We start from the raw sequence: 18,693 nt of genomic DNA, 5'->3' as shown, positions 1-18,693 counted from the left end.
GAAGAGTAGAGCACCAGAAAAGATGTGAGACAAATAGAAAAGTATTGCGCCAAAATCAAGTACCTGGTCCAGACGGGTACATGGATTTGGCGAATTCTGCGCCACTTTCTCGCTGCCCCTGAGACACTTTTGTTAATTCTGTCTGTGCCAGTCTGTATGAATGCCAGGGATAGAATTCTATTCTCTTTAAACTAAATGAACTTAAAATGTAAGACCCATGGACATACCTAAGCGAACACCCATGAGAGGATCATGGTTTGGATGCACAGGTGTTCCGTGCATCCACATGCAGGCAGTCCCATTCATGTCAATTGCGAAGCAGCTGCTGCTTCCATTTGACTTACCGTGCATGTGGGTGCAGGGCTGCTGCTAGAACCATGGGGCCCCATACAGCCAACCTGACAGCCCCTCCCCAAAAGAAAAACAGTTTACTATGCTTCAGTTGTGAATGGACACAGTGAGTGATTGTTACTGATCACTCATCGTGTTCATTCAGGAAAGGAAGAGGTTGGTAAATGTCAAATATTTACTGAACTTTACCTCCACTCTCCATTATTTAGGATCCTATTGTGTGCTTGCAGCTGCTAGAGGGAAGGAGATGAGAGAAGCCTGGGTCCCAGAAACACAGGGTGACCTGTAGGAAGCATATGGTGCATAGGTAGGTTGATGGGTACCAGGGTGGATTTGATTTAAATGAAACGGATTTAAATCACGATTTAAATCACTAGTCAGTAAGGCTTGATTTAAATCCTAGTTTTCTACATAAAGACTAATTCTTGCTGGTATAACTTTAATATGCAAGTAGATGAAGATTTTTAGAATAACAACTTTTCATATTAGTTTTTTTATCCCCAGTTTAATAGGTTAATCATTCATATTTGGACAACGTTTCTGTTGTACTTAGGAAGGAGAAAAATAATCATTACCTTAATAATGAAATAGATTTATTCAACTGAAACAATAACATTCCAGCATATGTGATTTACTTAAACATCCATGTTTGTTAACTAATTTGGCTAAACAAAATCTATATATTTGAAGAAACTTAGACTGTCAGCCCCTTCCTCCTCACACTTAGTTTCACTTTCTTCTTGTGCAGATCTATTCCACTTCAAACAATCAGAAAAATATGGTTTCTATTCTATTCACTGAACTTCTTGAAACTTAGCACTGAAGGGGTTGATTCTGTATTCATAGGTTTGTAGAAGTTAGGATGAAGGTCTTTTTCTTAACTCTGCTCATGTTATAACATTTTTGCTGTGAAGAAGAGGCATGTGATCTCCGCTGAGTCAAATTCAGTTTTGAGAACTGCAAAAGTAAACCAACATCTGTGATAATATCTTGTAGGCAGAGAAACTGCCCAATAATCTTACAAAAACCTCTGGAAGAGCATGACATTGTGAATGGATTCATGGAATTTATTTACCAAAAAAATTAAACATATACAGCCTTATTCTACATAATTAAAAAACTAATCTTTATTTCATGATGGAATAACCTTTGGATGGTAATATATTTTCCTCAAAAAGCATTTTATTTAAAAAAATCCGATTTAAATAAAAAAATCAGATTTAAAAAAAAAAAATCATTGATTTTTATCCACCCTGATGGGTACAGTCGGGGGGCTGGAACCGATTACCTGTATGGTTCTCTCTACAGCAGCTAAAAGCCAGCAGGAGGGAAAGGAAAAGAAGCCAAGTTTCAGCTGCTGCAGAGAGAGCCAAACAAGGGATCGGTTCCAGTAATTTTCCCCTGTCGTACTGATCACCCTCCCTGCCCACATCATATTCACCCAGCTGCTGGGCCCCATACAAGACAACTGGTGGTACCCCCTTATCCACGGCCCTATGTGGGTGCGGGTCCAGAACTCACACTGTCTGCATTTGGGAACTCGTGTTCACACAGATGTCAAATTAGGAGCAGCTTCCATGCCCAAGCAGCAGCTGTATCCCAATTGACATGAATAGGACTGCCTACATATGGATGCACGGAACAATAGAGGATGTACGGAATAATATAGCTGGACTAGTTAGAAAAGGTGCGAACCCTTGGAACGCACAGCTGGAACGCACCAATAGTGACGCACTTCTGGTTTCGTCTTTACGAATTACCGGAAGTGACGTGGATAAATGTCAGCTGGAGAGCAGGTTCATGGCGCAGTTCCGACCATCAGATGGCGTGAGTTCCTTCGCCTCCGCCATCCATTACAGATATTTTTACTATCATTACAGTATCTCACAGAAGTGAGCACAAACCCTCACATTTTTGTAAATATTTTATATTATTATATTTTCATGTGACAACACTGAAGAAATGACACTTTGCTACAATGTGACGTAGTCAGTGTACAGCTTGTATAACATGTAGATTTTCTGTCCCCTCAAAATAACTCAACACACAGCCATTAATGTCTAAACCGCTGGCAACAAAAGTGAGTCCACCCCTAATTGAAAATGTCCAAATTGGGCCCAATTAGCCATTTTCCCTCCCCGGTGTCATGTGATTCATTAGTGTTACAAGGTCTCAGGTATGAATGGGGAGCAGGTGTTTAAAATGTGGTCGCGCTCACTCTCTCATACTGGTCACTGGAAGTTCAACATGGCACCTCATGGCAAAGAACTCTCTGAGGATCTGAAAAAAAGAATTGTTGCTCTACATAAAGATGGCCTAGGCTATAAGAAGATTGCCAAGACCCTGAAACTCAGCTGCAGCACGGTGGCCAAGACCATACAGCGGTTTAACAGGACAGGTTCCACTCAGAACAGGCCTCGCCATGGTCGACCAAAGAAGTTGGGTGCACATGCTCAGCATCATGTCCAGAGATTGTCTTTGGGAAATAGACGTATGAGTGCTGCCAGCATTGCTGCAGAGGTTGAAGGGGTGGGGGGTCAGCCTGTCAGTGCTCAGACCATACACTGCATCAAATTGGTCTGCATGGCTGTCATCCCAGAAGGAAGCCTCTTCTAAAGATGATGCACAAGAAAGCCCGCAAACAGTTTGCTGAAGACAAGCAGACTAAGGACATGGATTACTGGAACCATGTCCTGTGGTCTGATGACACCAAGATAAACTGATTTGGTTCAGATGGTGTCAAGCGTGTGTGGCGGAAACCAGGAGAGGAGTACAAAGACAAGTGTGTCTTGCCTACAGTCAAGCATGGTGGTGGGAGTGTCATGGTCTGGGGCTGCATGAGTGCTTTCGGCACTGGGGAGCTACAGTTCATTGAGGGAACCATGAATGCCAACAAGCACTGTGACATACTGAAGCACACCATGATCCCCTCACTTCAGAGACTGGGCCGCAGGGCAGTATTCCAACATGATAACGACCCCAAACACACCTCCAAGATGACCACTGCCTTGCTAAAGAAGCTGAGGGTAAAGGTGATGGACTGGCCAAGCATGTCTCCAGACCTAAACCCTATTGAGCATCTGTGGGGCATTCTCAAATAGAAGGTGGAGGAGAGCAAGGTCTCTAACATCCACCAGCTCTGTGATGTCGTCATGGAGGAGTGGAAGAGGACTCCAGTGGCCACCTGTGAAGCTCTGGTGAACTCCATGCCCAAGAGGGTTAAGGCAGTGCAGGAAAATAATGGTGGCCACAAAAAATATTGACACTTTGGGCCCAATTTGAACACTTGTGCATCTGGTGCTGACAAAACATGGCCCTCGCACAGGTGTACATGTATGTATGCCTGTGTGAACAAAGCAGTAACGCACAGTGTGAAGAATACCAATTAAAATCATGATGTGTGGTACCCCCACACATCTACACCCGTGTACGTGAAACTACATGGGCATGCAGCACCATGTGGTTCCATGCAACACAGTTTTAACTTGCCCAAATCAATAGATCCAAACAGGAATCTACCCTCTTTCAATAAATAATCCAGCTATATGTGCAACAACAAAATTTTCCCCATATAATTTCTACAAAATCATAAAGTCCAGTGTCTCTGTGATTTAAATCCAATAATATAAAGTCCAGTGTCTCAGTAAAGAAGAAAAAATAATAAAATTCAAAAAGTGTATTTCTTGCAGTGTTGATTGTTGTGAAAAACCTCAAAAATAAAGAAACTCACAATAGTGCATTACCATAATATCACACAAAAAAAAAAAAAAAAATAAAATAAAATAAAAAAATTATATATATATATAATACATGCACACACAAATGTGTATCATAAAATTGTGCAACCTTTAAGTGAAAAAAATATATATTAAACACTTGTGAAAACCTTCCAAAAAGGAAAGGTAATAAAACACTCGTGCTCATAAATTATAAAATCATGAAGTGATCCACTTAGTGAGATTCCTACCCACACGTGACACTTCTAAACCACTTCTAAACCACACGTGACAGTTTTTGCAAGTGGGAGCTGTAGCAGTGGTGGTTCTCTGGGCTGTTTCCATCTTGGTATAAGATAGAGATCTATGTATGTGGAAGGCATGGTAATATCATCTTAACAGAAAGCGAAGGAGGAGAGGAGGATAAAGTTCCTTTGGAGGATTTCCAGATAATATATACAAAAGGCGTGAGTTCTATCTACTGTTGGTAAGGGTATATTGGCCTTACTCACTAGAAGTGTCACGTGTGGGTAGGAATCTCACTAAGTGGATCACTTCATGATTTTATAATTTATGAGCACGAGTGTTTTATTACCTTTCCTTTTTGGAAGGTTTTCACAAGTGTTTAATATATATTTTTTTCACTTAAAGGTTGCACAATTTTATGATACACATTTGTGTGTGCATGTATTATATATATATATAATTTTTTTTTTTGTGTGATATTATGGTAATGCACTATTGTGAGTTTCTTTATTTTTGAGGTTTTTCACAACAATCAACACTGCAAGAAATACACTTTTTGAATTTTATTATTTTTTCTTCTTTACTGAGACACTGGACTTTATATTATTGGATTTAAATCACAGAGACACTGGACTTTATGATTTTGTAGAAATTATATGGGGAAAATTTTGTTGTTGCACATATAGCTGGATTATTTATTGAAAGAGGGTAGATTCCTGTTTGGATCTATTGATTTGAGTTTAAGCTTTCAGGGGGTTGAAAGTTTTTTCCAATTTGGAATTAGTGCAGGTGAAAGGGTGTTTTCTGTTTTCACATTATATTTATATCATTTTCACATTATATTTATAAGTTTTAACTTGCCGTCATTCTACAACAGGCCAGGTGGGACCGCTCTCGTTCTTGGAGGATGTCATTTGACGTCCTCCCATTCTTGCCACATATGCGTGCCCCCCACGTGTGTGGCGCTTGATGGTGAGTTGTGTCCCTTGGACACAGCGCATCAGCTATCAGGGTAAACAGCAAATGACGTCCTCCCATTCTTGCCGCGTATGCGTGCCCCCTACGTGTGCGGCGCTTGATGGTGAGCTGTGTCCCTTGGACACAGCGCATCACCGATCAGGGTAAAGAGCCAATGACGTCCTCCCATTCTTGCCGCGTATGCGTGCCCCCTACGTGTGCGGCACTCAGTGGTGAGCTGTGTCCCTTGGACACAGCGCATCACCGATCAGGGTAAAGAGCCAATGACGTGGCTCTTTACCATGTGATCAACTGTGTATAATCACAGCTGATCACATGTAAACAAATGTCAGTTATCGGCATTTCCTTTCTTTAGCACTGTCACAGCACTGAGGAAAGGAGGCCGGCTTTCCTGTGACGGGATGTTTGCGTTGATAATCGGGTCACTGGTCACCAGTGCCCTGATTGTCAGTGCAGCCCCATCAACATAGCTCCCAACTCTCCCTGATTTCTAGGAACTGTCCCTCATTTGGAACAAAGTCCCTCTGTCCTCCTCATTTGTCCCTCATTTTGGTCTTATCTATAGAGTTGTATATAAAATGCATTACTTATCTATCAAAACAATTTTTACGGTGTTAAACCTGTCATCCACTTTCTAAATTGTTGCATTTGTAAATTTCAAAAGTCAATATAATGGAACAGTAGTGGTAAAAAAAAAAGCACTTGTGGGTTTAACCAGTCATTTTTTTTGGATAATTCTCTTTTAAGGGGGGCTTAGAAAGGGGTTGGTTCTTAGTCTACATACCTTCGTTAATAGGTGTCCCTCCCTCCCATCTCAGAAAGTTGGGAGGTATGTCATCAGTGCTGCCTATCAGTGCTACCTATAAGCACCCATCAGTGCAGCCTCATCAGCGAAGAAGTAAAATTACTTCCTTGCAAAAAGTTATAACAGAAACGAAGAAAAAAAAAATGTCTCCAAATTTTTGGTCTTTTTTGTTTGTTTAGCAGAAAATCCAGTGGTGATCAAATACCACCAAAAGAATGCTGTATTTGTGTGAAAAAATAAAAATATCCATTTGGGCAGTGTTGCATGTCTTTCAAAGTGCAACAGCGCTGCCAAATGAAAATCGGCCTGGAATGAAGGGGGTGGAAGTGCCTAGTATTGAAGTGTTTAAAAAAGGGTCTGAGACTTCCTTACCCGCGTCTCTCACCGGTACAACAACTCATTCAGATTAGTGGAGCATGCAAACACGCACCCACATATGTGAACCTGGGAACACACATACTATACTGACAAAAGTACTGGGACACCTACCTTTGCACGCACAAGAACTTTGATGGCATCCCAGTCTTAGTCCATAGGGTTCAATATTGAGTTGGCCCGCAACAGCTTCAACTCTTCTGGGAAGGCCGTCCACAAGGTTTAGGAGGGTGTCTATGGGAAGGTTGGACCATTCTTCCAGAAGCACATTTGTCAGGTCAGGCACTGATGTCGGGGGAGGAGGCCTGGCTCGCAGTCTCCGCTCTAATTCATCCCAAAAGTGTTCTGTGGGGTTGAGGTGCAGGCCAGTCAAGTTCCTCCACCCCAAACTGGCTCCTCCATGTCTTTATGGACCTTGCTTTGTGCACTGGTGCGCAGTCAACAGGAAGGAGCCATCCCCAAACTGTTCCTACAAAGTTGCATGAAATGTCTTGGTATGCTGACGCCTTAAGAGTTCACTGGAACTAGAGGGCCAAGCCCAAGCCCTGAAAAATAAACCCGCACCATAATCCCTCCTCCTCCAAACTTTACACTTGGCACAATGCAGTCAAGCAAGTACCGTTCTCCTGGCAACCGCCAAACCCAGACACGTCCATCGGATTGCCAGAGAGAGAAGCGTGATTCACTCCAGAGAACATGTCTCCACTGTTCTAGAGTCCAGTGGTGGCGTGCTTTACACCACGGTATCTTGACGCTTTGCATTGCACTTGGTGATGTAAGGCTTGGATGCAGCTGCTCGGCCATGGAAACCCATTCCATGAAGCTCTCTACGCACTGTTGTTGTGCTAATCTGAAGGCCACATGAAGTTTGGAGATCTTTAGCTATTGACTCTGCAGACAGTTGGTGACTTCAGCATGCGCTGACCCCGCTCTGTCATGTGACGTGGCCTACCACTTGGTGGCTGAGTTGCTGTTGTTCCCAGTTTCTTCCACTTTGTTATAATCCCACTAACAGTTGAGCATGGAATATTTAGTAGCCAGGAAATGTCACGGATGGACTTATTGCACAGGTGACAACCTATCACGGGACCACGCTTGGAGTCACTGAGCTCCTGAGAGCGACCCATTCTTTCACCAATGTTTGTAGAAGCAGTCTGCATGCCTAGGGGCTTGATTGTATACACCTGTGGCCATGGAGGGGATTGGAACACCTGAATCACATGATTTGGAGGGCTGGGCCAATACTTTTGGTAATATAGTGTATGTCATTGGCAGTGTAAATGAGGCCCTGGTAGAAGGCGGGCTGGGTAGCCATAGACGGTTGGGCATTGCCTGCCGCCCCTGACCCCCACCACCCATGGGCACCCTGCTGTGTATTAGGAGGGAAAGTTTCCAAACTTGCTCATCTCCATGCACTGGGGACCCCACAGGGGGGATTGTGACATCAGGCCTTCTCCTCACACCGGCCCCCCGCCCTGTCATGGCAATAGGCAGCGCTGTGCCTCTGAAAATATCATTTATGAGGCGGAATATATCGAAAAAACCGAACAATGCTGCCAAGACACACATTGCTATAGGCCCCCTTTGTCGTTGCCCTGGAAACCCCTCAGGGCCCCCTCGCCCGCCAGGATCTTCCCACAGGCCGGAGGCGGCGGCAGATTCGCCACGTTCTGTCCGGCTGCCGAAAAAAATCCCGAGAGGGTGAAGTCGGAGGGGAGGCGGTCTGGAAGTCTCGGGGTGAGTGTCCGGTTAGGTAGCCGAGGCTCTGGGATTTTTTCGACGGCGAGGCGGGAGGGGTAGGCGGCGAATGTGCGGCGGCTAACTTTACACGGCCAGGGCCGCTGCTCCCCTCAGGAGACTCCATTGTTCCCCGCGGTTCGGAGAGACGTTTCCCGGGATTGGCGCGGGCCTCCTCCCCCTCACCCCCCGCTGCCGGGCCGCCGCGCAGGAGCCTCGGGCGTGGGGAAGGCTGAGGAGGGCGGGAGCAGAGCGAGCTGTTCCCGGGCGCGGCCGGCAGGAGGCGGTGCAGGCTTTGAGGCCTAGTCCTCCCCTTTCTCTCCTCGGCCAGACATGAGCCGCCACCGCCGCCGTTTCCACAGCCTGGTAAGTGCAGAGGGAGGCCGGGGAGAGGGGCCTGACCTCCTCCTGGTGTATGGAGGGAGATGCGGGTTCTATAGGGAGGGGGAGGGGTGTACTGAATGTAAACATTGTGTTGTGGGGGGAAAACTGTTAGGAACACATGTGGGGGCTGCCTGTGCGAGGCTTGAAAATGCCATGTGCTTGGTTGGTATGGTAGATCTGAAAATGCCAGGTACTTGGTTGCCATGGAAGGCCTGAATATGCCAGGTACCTGGTTGCTATAGTGGGTCTGAAAATGCCAGGTGCTTGGTTACCATGGAAGGCCTGAATATGCCAGGTACTTGGTTGCTATAGTGGGTCTGAAAATTCCAGGTGCTTGGTTACCATGGCAGCCCTGAATATGCCAGGTGCTTGGTTCCCATGGCAGGCCTGAACACCAGGTGTTTTGTTGCTATGGTAGACCTGATTTTGCCAGGTGCTTGGTTACCATGGCAGCCCTGAATATGCCAGGTGCTTGGTTGCCATGGCAGCCCTGAATACTAGGTGTGTGATTGCTATGGTAGACCTGAATATGCCAGGTGATTGGTTACCATGGCGGCCCTGAAAATGCCAGGTGCTTTGTTGCTATGGCGGCCCTGAATATGCCAGGTGCTTGGTTGCCATGGCAGGCCTGAATATGCCAGGTGCTTGGTTGCCATGGCAGCCTTGAATATGCTAGGTGCTTGGTTGCTATGGTGGATCTGAAAATGCCAGGTGCTGGGTTGCCATAACAGCCCTGATTATGCCAGGCGCTTGGTTGCCATGGCAGCCCTGATTATGCCAGGTGCTTGGTTGCCAGGGGAGGCCTAAAAATGCCAGGTGCTTTGTTGCCATGGTAGGCCTGACTATGCCAGGTGCTTTGTTGCCATGGTAGGCCTGACTATGCCAGGTGTTTTGTTGCCATGGTAGGCCTGATTATGCCAGGTGCCTGGCTGCTTCTGGCTTCCATTTCAGTCATTGATCTGTGCCCAGGAGCGGATGAACTGCAGATCCGTATACTGGTTCCAGGCACTGGCACTAAAATATATCCTTTATTCTTCAAAAATTCTCCAAACACATCCACTACTTACTAGCCCTGTAACATGCTTGTCATGAAATTGTTTCTGTTTTTCTTTCCTTGTTACATCTTCCGAGAGCTCCCGAGCTTCTCCTTTCCCCCTTACTTCCTGTTATTTGGATCAAGCAGTGTATATTATCTGCAGTCATGGGCACTGCTCTATGCACACACCCCACAGTCCAACTTGGGAGCGAGCAAGAGAGGGTGCCTACGTTCCTACATACAGTGGGACCACGGAGAACCAACGTAGCCACCCCCTGATAGGAAGTCAGATCACGCAACAAAAAAAAAGGAATTTGGAGGAGGATGAGGGCAATAGAATGGAATTTTTTTTTTAAATTAAAGCTCAATTCTAGGATATTGACCCCCCCCAACTGCTGCTATGAAAAAATAATTCCTAGACAAATGTCCACTTTCCTTAAAGCGGCATTAAGCCCACGATACACAGGGCAACGTAATTACTAGAATTACACGACAACGGCAGAGAGAGGCTCCTGGACCTTTTCTGGTGTAGAGCTTTGTGCATTTTTTTACAGCAGGTTTTAGCACATTTGTGGTACTCTTGTTGTATATTTTGGCGTGCCCAAAAACATTCATCTGCTGGCCGTGTTTGGGGGCCATTAAGATTTAATAGCAGTGCAAGCAGAAATAGTTTTTTTCGCATGTTCCTACAACTTGACGGGAAATGCGCATTTCTGTGCACTTTTGTGGGTGTTCTCAGAAACGTGCAGATGGGAATTCAGCCAAGCTGGCCAGACACTTATAGATTTTTGTTCGAGAATTTTTTGTTTCAAGAATATTCTTTTAATTTTCTATTCGTCAGCGGGGTCAAATCAATGGTAATTTTCAACAGCACTGACGGGAAAATTTGAAGGAACACGAAGGAAAAATGTTCTCAATCAAAGGAATTTTCGACTAGTGTATGTGGTTATCGTTCAGAAAATACGTTGATTCAAATGTTAAAAGCAAAAGACAATTTTCGAACGACATTTGTCCATTCATTGAATGTTCAAAGAATTTTGGTAAGATTTTTCTTGCCAATGTTCTCATTCGAAAATCTACACATGTGCTTTAGAGTGCAACAAAACACTTTTGGACAGCAGCACTGTCAGTCTGGGGGGAGGGGAGTGTGAGATATACTAGCAGCTTTAAATACATCAACAAATTGAAGCCAAACTCCATCCAACATTTTATAATCTGTTACATCAAACAGTTTTGTTCCTTTTGGGATAAAGGCTTTACATAAATAAAAGCTGTACCCCTGTCAGTGGTAAATGGCTTGTCTCAACACTCTAACTGCTACATCTGCAGAAAAGCTTGACAACAGACTTACTTGCCAGATCAGCAGACGTAAATAAAGGATGCACAGTGGCTAAATGGTTCCACCTGGCAGCACTAGGGTCCTTGGTTTGAATCCCAACCATGGTACCATCTGCATGGAGTTCTCCCTGTGCCTGCGTGGGTTTCCTCCGGGTTCTCCGGTTTCCTCCCACACTCCAAAGACATGCTGGTAGGTTAATTGGCTCCTGTCAAAATTGGCCCTAGTATATGTATGAATGTGAGTTAGGGACCTTAGATTGTACGCCCCTTGAGGGTTAGAGACTGATGTGAATGTACAGAGTGTATGTGTGTCTATATATGTGTGTGTGTGTGTGTGTGTGTGTGTGTGTGTGTGTCTGTGTCTGTGTATATGTATATATATATATATGTGTGTGTGTGTCTGTGTATATGTATGTATATAATGTGTGTGTGTGTGTGTGTATATATTGTATATATATGTATGTATATAATGTATGTGTGTGTATGTATATATATATATATATATATATATATATATATATATATATATATATATATATATATAAATAAATAAAATGTCTATATGTGTGTGTATGTATGTATGTGTATATATATATATGTGTGTATGTATGTATGTGTATATATATATATGTGTGTATGTATGTATGTGTGTGTGTATATATATATATATATATAATGTGTGTGTGTGTATGTAACGCGCTGTGTAAATTGAGGGCCCTATATAGGTACTTGTAATAAATAAAGGAAAGCCTATAAGAAGAAACTTATACAGCCATCACATCTAAGAATTGGTAAGCTGCAATGTAATACATTTTAATACTGCTTTAAAGTGGAACTAAAGTTGAAAAAAAATGCGAACAGACGGGTTCTTTATTGCAGAAGAGACATTAAATATTTCTTCTGCAATAAAAGACACTTACATACCTGTCAGCAATTACCTGCATAATGTACACTGAGCTGTACATGCGCAGCTCCGTTTACATTCCAGCACACTGCCAGTGTTTCTGGATGAATGCACTTCTGCACATCCCGCACCAGTCAATGAAAACAACTGAAGACCCGCACCCAGAAGATACCAGAGAGAAGATGCTGGCGAGGGACCATTGGAACAGAGGTAAGTATTTTTGCCTTTTAGTTCCGCTTTAACTGAAGCCATGGGCACATCATAATCCGACTTTCTTCCTCTGTTTACTTCCTAGGGTCCTTCTTCAGGTGTTCACATCACCGCCTATTTGATGTGCCCACCTCCTATTGGTGAAGGTGACCCTTCCAGTAACTGGGTCCTCTTTCATTGGCTCCAGGGGCAAGAGAACTCACAGTAGTGGTGAGAGGACCAGCGCACGAGAAAATAATGTAATATTGTAATAATGTAAAAATAATATTCTGGTTCCCCGGACAGAATATTATCTTTGCGCATGGAGTAAACTGTGACTTTACCTTTTGTAAGGTAATTAATGCACAGTACAATATTTACATTTCAATTGTCTCCTGGAGTTGGGCTTAGTTTTGAATAGACTTTTTTAAAGCAGAGTTTAGTGGTTGTAAAGGCTGAAGGTGTTTTACCTTCATGCTCCCTATGCATGAAGGTAAAAAAAACCTTGTGTGCAGCAGCCACACCGAATACTTGCGTGCGCTCCATTGCGATCCAGCAGTTTGCACGAGAGTCGGTTCTCTGGGCATTCTCCCTCCTCATTGACTGGGACAGCAGCAGGAGTAATTGGCTCCCGCTGCTGTCAATCACAGCCAGTGAGGCAATGAGTCGGGAGAGGGGGCAGGGTTGAGATGCGGCGCTGTATATGAATAGACACACACGCAGCGGCTCAGAAGCCCCCATAGCAAGCTGCTTGCTGTGGGGGCACTTGGCCAGGGGAAGGGGCCAGGTGCGTCAGCTGGGGCCCAGAGAAGAGGAGGATCAGGGCTGCTCTGTGCAAAACCATTGCACAGAGCAAGTAAGTATGATATGTTTGTTCTGTTTTTTTTTTTTTGTTTGTTTTATTTTAAATATTGCCTTCATTATTACCTAAAGAGGCGACAACTGTCTTCCAGTTTAACTCTTACATTGCCACATGAGACTGGCCGTTCCACTATACCTTGCTCAGGCATGGTGCTCTGTTGCCACTATCGGGATACCGGCCCAGAGGAGTGACCTGTACGATGGAGTGCTGGAGAGCAGTTTCACCCACTAAATGCAACACATTCAACTGAATGGGGCCGCGCCACAACTGCCTGCATTAGTAATGACGTCTGACATTTGGGTGGTTGCAGCAGCTCAGGGTGGTTTTTTAATGTGTAGATTTTACATTTCATATCTCATCCTCAGTTTGCTGAATAGATTAGTGGCAGCACAGGAGTTTTTGGGTGAATCTAATGATTCAGCTGTGTTTATACTGGTTGTGGGAACATTAGTTAGTGCAGTTGAGGTTGGTTTGTGTTTTCCTTGCAAGGCCATGTTAATTCATGGGAAACGTATCTCAAATGCCCACGTACGTACGCCTCCAGCAGACCTTGAGGGCCAGAGTTGAGCACCACTGGCCCAGACTTTCTCCAGTGTAAATCCCGGGGGGGAATTTTCCATCACTTCCTATCCATATGGCTGTACAAGAAATTGGGATGGCAGTTATCATTGGGACAGGAAGCCACCAGCAGCTTTGGCAGAAGTTCCATCTCTGCCATACTCAAATTTGTGTTTTTGTCTCTGTCCCTGCGGGAGAGATTTCCCTTCATGTTCTCTTAGGAAGTAATCTCCATAATAGGGATACAAATTTTCAATTAAAAAAAAAATCACAAAAGCTGTAATCATTCCCTGTTGTATTCAAAACAAAATAAAATGTTTAGCTGGATTTGGGCTTTATTTATTTATTTATTTATTTTAACTTCTGGTAAAGTTCACCCTCACATGGGAAATGTTCCCATTCAGTCTGCAAACATATTATTTTTTCAGTAGTATAATGCAGTATTCTCCTTCTAATGCTGTCTGTATGTTTTCTTCTATTATTTGTTGCAGATGTAACAGAATGGGTGTGGATTTTGATGTCAAGACATATTGCCATAACTTGAGGGCCACAAAACCGCCCTACGAATGTCCTGTAGGGACCTGTCGCAAAATCTATAAAAGCTACAGTGGGATTGAGTATCACCTCTATCACTATGACCATGATAACCCGCCGCTTCAGCAGCAGACACCCATCCGCAGGTCGAAGAAGAAAGGACGACAGCCTCGCTCTGCTAATAAGCAGTCGCCTACTAACTCTGAACTGTCCCAGTCGCCAAGTCGTGAGGTGATGACATACGCTCAGGCCCAGCGGTTGGTTGAAGTCGAACTCCATGGAAAGGTCCATCGCATCAGCATCTTTGACAATCTGGATGTTGTTTCTGAAGATGACGATGTTCCTGAGGAAGCACCTGAGAATGGGAGTAACAAGGAAAATAATGAAACTCCTACTGCAACCCCTAAGTCTGGAAAGCATAAGAACAAGGAAAAGAGGAAGGACTCAAACCACCATCATCATCACACGGCATCTGCGGGCACCACTCCGAAGCTCCCTGAAGTGGTTTACCGGGAACTAGATTCTGATGCACCAGATGCTCCTGCCCGGCCTTCCTCCTATTACAGGTACATGCAAAACATCCAAGTAACCAGCTGGCTTAGAACTGAAAGGTTTTGCCTAGTGTTGCTCTCTAGCCTCTTGGCACCGTCCGAACGCAAATGTGCGGCCTCCCAGCGTCTGGGCCTATACGCCGAGAGTCCGCACATTTGCATTCTATTTTTAAAAAACATATGTGCTGAGAGCGCGCGTCCTGCGCGCTCCCAGCACACATGTCCAGTATTCACGGAAAGGTCCCAATCTCCTCTTTCGATCGGGACCTTTCCCGATCATGTGACTGCCATGACACGCCACAGAGAGACGTCACATGACCCTAAACCCCGCCCCGCCTCCCGGCTTCTGAAATACTTAAAGGGCCGGGAGGCGCCGGCGCCAAGGGGTTAAGGTTTATTTGAAGGTCACGATTACTAGTGGGTTGGGAGAAGATTAGTAATATGAGAGCTGCTGTTGGTAATTTTTCTGATGCATTATCCTGTTCCTTTTTTCAGTATTTATAGTATTAACACCAAAACTAAAAAATGTAATATATTTAAACTCCGCAATCATTAGATGTGGTGGCTGCATTATTATTATTATTTTTTTTTTTTTAGGCTTTTTGTCCCTCTGTTCTCACTTGGTGATCTGGCCAGTAACACACCTCCTGTATTAAAGCAGACAGCAGCATTGTCAGTCTGTGGGGCAGGGTAGTGTTAAATGTACTCTAGCGGATTTCAATATACTAACAAATTGAAGCCAAACTCCAGCTCACACTAAACAATCAATTACAGCAAACATTTTATTTCCTTTTGGGATAAAGGCTTTACATGAATAAAAACAAGAATAAAGGCTTTACATGAATAAATACACGAATAAAGGCTTTATATCGGTAAATAAAAGCTGCTCATTTTAAGCACCCCCGTCAGTTGTAAATGATTTGTCTCATTCTTGTAAATAATACATCTGGAAGAGCACGCTCTTCTGAAAAACAACATACTGGTTCACCACATGAAAACAGAGGAAAGAAATCACCAAAAAGCCCCCAACCCCAAAAAAATGCAGCCATCAAATCTAAGAATTGGGGAGCTACAGTATAATAAATGTTTGCTTGTGGATTAATATTATTGGGTAACTTTACAGGGTAACTTCTAAACACACATTTGAAATACATACATGTGACCTGTATTTAGCTGGCAAAAATGTTATAACTGTTTAGGCAGTCTTTGGATTCCCATGTCCCTGCCTGACAACAAATCTGTGTTACTGATTTGTTTACTGTAGCTTTTTTTTATTTTTTTTATGCTTTATCAAGAAGAAGAAATATGTTCCATCTCAGACAGCTCCTTCCTTTTTTTGTGAGTTTTGCATGGCACTTTTTTTGCTGCAGATAATACATGTCCATCTAGCAGCAAACATCCTATCAATAGGATAGATAGGGTAACATCAATACTAGGAGTTGACTTGTTAGTTGTATGGCGGGTACTGATACAGCACACACATGCGGATGCTTTAAATCGCATGAGCAAACAACAAGTGCACATAACCTGACACTGTACGTTTACTGAAGAATTTTATTCTGGCTTGAGATCTTTGGTGCAGTTTTAGACCTTTTTCTTTTTTAGGTGGGCTAAGTAATCTTTACACTTTTGATGCTATCAAAGTCAACCAAGTTGGAAAGCTCTGATTCCAGTAATAAACTTCTGTGGCTTGTTTGCTTTTCCTGATTACCAAAAACCTGCCTAAAAGAATTATGCATTTACTCCTGTCTAATTTTCCTCACCTGCCTTTGAAGGTACATTGAAAAGTCTGCTGAAGAAATGGATGAAGAAGTGGAGTATGATATGGATGAAGAGGACTACATCTGGCTGGATATTATGAACGAGCGACGAAAGACTGAGTGCCTCAATCCCATCCCACAGGAGACCTTTGAATACCTAATGGACCGGCTGGAGAAGGAGTCCTACTTTGAAAGCCATAATAAAGGGGATCCAAACGCGTTAATAGATGAGGACGCTGTGTGCTGTATTTGCAATGACGGGGAATGTCAAAACAGCAACGTGATATTATTCTGTGATATGTGTAACTTGGCTGTGCACCAGGAGTGCTACGGGGTTCCTTACATACCAGAGGGGCAGTGGCTTTGCAGAAGGTGTCTTCAGTCCCCTTCAAGAGCAGTGGACTGTGCCCTGTGTCCAAACAAGGGAGGTGCATTTAAACAGACAGACGATGGCCGCTGGGCACACGTAGTTTGTGCTCTCTGGATCCCCGAGGTTTGTTTTGCTAATACAGTCTTCCTGGAACCTATAGACAGCATTGAGCACATCCCACCTGCCCGATGGAAGCTCACTTGCTATATCTGTAAACAACGTGGCTCTGGAGCCTGTATTCAGTGCCACAAAGCAAACTGTTACACTGCCTTCCACGTTACCTGCGCACAGCAGGCCGGCCTCTACATGAAAATGGAACCCGTGCGGGAAACGGGTGCCAATGGAACATCTTTTAGTGTCCGCAAAACAGCGTATTGTGACATCCACACCCCTCCTGGGTCTGTTTGCAAACTTCCAGCCCTCTCCCACAGTGAGGGGGAGGAGGAAGACGACGAGGAAGAAGAGGAAGGAAAGGTTTGGAGTTCGGAAAAAGTAAAAAAGGCGAAGGCCAAGTCGAGGATCAAAATGAAAAAAGCTCGGAAAATCCTTGCTGAAAAAAGAGCAGCTGCTCCAGTCGTGTCTGTTCCTTGCATTCCTCCTCACAGGTAAATAGTCCATGGTAATAAGCGACAGGAAACACAAATTTCATGTTCCGCTTGGGTAGACCTTTCTGTATTTCCTGTTATTTATCCAGTACCATCTTTAACTCTTGTACCTGGATTTTCCATTTATTCATTTTATGTTCGAAAGAAGGAATAAGATTCCCCTATCCTTCATGACTTTGGGTTAGAGCATGGGGGCTGAGCTTACAATCCAGGGATGTGATCTCCGCAGAGTCCCTGAGATTTATATAAATTCTCAATTATTCATGGGAGAACACTGTATCTCCCACTTTTTAAATATGTTTCAGGGACTCCAGCTGCAAAAATTCTGTTGCTGAGCACTCAACTCCTGCTGTTGCCATCGAAGCAGACCTTAGCCCTCCAAAAGAAAAAACCTTTAATGCTGATAAAATGTCTTTATGGAAACAAGTAGACTTAAGCTGGCCATAAATTGTACAAGAAGATTGTATAACCTCTAAGATTTTACCCCTTTCACGACAGGCTTTTTGGCACTTCGCAATGCTATACGCAAACAAATTTTATATAATTTTTTAATTTCTTTTGGTGGTATTTGATCACCACTGTTTTTTTTTTTAATTTTTTCGTTATATAAAGGAACAAAGACAGAAAATTTTGAAAAAACAAATTTTTTTTACTTTGCTATAAAACATCCAAAAAAATCAAATTTCTTCATACATTTAGGCCAAAATGTATTCTGCTACATGTCTTTGGTAAAAAGAATCCCAGTAAGTGTATATTACTTGGTTTACATGAGTTACAGTGTCTACAATTTTTTTTTTTAAGTAATGGCGTTGGTCAGCGACTTGAAGCGGGCAGTCTAATACTAGCTGATGCTGGCTGGGGGGTACACTAACTGACACTGGCATTAATAGTGACACTAATACTGTGATCAGTGCTAACACACACTATCAATGTACTAATGACACTGGCTGGGAAGGGGTTAAATGTGTGTACACAGTGGGCACTGGGCTGTGACTCGGAGAGCTGATCAGCAGGTCCCAGCCATCAATCATTGGCTGGGATCCACTGATCGGCTTGTGCTGTGCCAAATCACAGCATAGCCGAGGCGGCGGGCATGCGTGCTCCCCCTACCCGGATGCACGGATCAAGTATTAGGTATGTGATCCAGCGCAGAACGGACGCCCTGCTACAGTATATCTGTGTGGGGCAATCTTAATCTCCTTTAGATTTACCTTCAACTATATAGTGCAAGGGCCTGCCTGATTTGGATAATTTTTTTTTATTTGTTTTTCACGCTCCTGCTCTACATCCCATGCTACAATTAAAGAAAAAAAACAGTGGCTGATCTTTCTTCCTGGTATATCTGTGCCACCAGTTATGGCATGGCATTATTGTGTATACTCTGTCGTTATGTT

General features: G+C 43.8%; 1 protein-coding gene and 1 long non-coding RNA gene across 4 annotated transcripts in view; one reads left to right on the top strand and one right to left on the bottom strand.

The window, feature by feature from the left end:
- Positions 1 to 922: 922 nt before the first annotated feature.
- LOC149444979 (uncharacterized) lies at positions 923 to 7,278 on the bottom strand. Its single transcript, XR_016306497.1, has 2 exons — positions 6,586 to 7,278; positions 923 to 1,308 (listed from the first exon to the last, which is right to left on the bottom strand). It is a non-coding gene; the product is annotated as an uncharacterized LOC149444979 (long non-coding RNA).
- Positions 7,279 to 8,310: 1,032 nt separating this feature from the next.
- BRPF1 (bromodomain and PHD finger containing 1) overlaps positions 8,311 to 18,693 on the top strand; it is a 65,507-nt gene continuing 55,124 nt past the window's right edge. For 2 of the 3 annotated variants that reach the window (XM_089654335.1, XM_089654336.1), the window contains exons 1-3: positions 8,311 to 8,574; positions 13,971 to 14,579; positions 16,340 to 17,299. In XM_089654335.1, the coding sequence (XP_089510461.1) occupies positions 13,981 to 14,579; positions 16,340 to 17,299 (1,559 nt within the window). In that variant the 5' untranslated portion in view covers positions 8,311 to 8,574; positions 13,971 to 13,980. The remainder of the gene's footprint in view (positions 8,575 to 13,970; positions 14,580 to 16,339; positions 17,300 to 18,693) is intronic. The other variant, XM_089654337.1, reaches the window with a different exon arrangement.

This window comes from Staurois parvus, unplaced genomic scaffold (genome assembly GCF_062004578.1).
Source record: "Staurois parvus isolate SC_StPar_1 unplaced genomic scaffold, SC_StPar_1.0 ptg000757l, whole genome shotgun sequence".
NCBI classification, from domain to species: domain Eukaryota; kingdom Metazoa; phylum Chordata; class Amphibia; order Anura; family Ranidae; genus Staurois; species Staurois parvus.
Note: the sequence above shows the minus strand (reverse complement) of the source record. Positions and strands in the feature narration are given on the sequence as shown.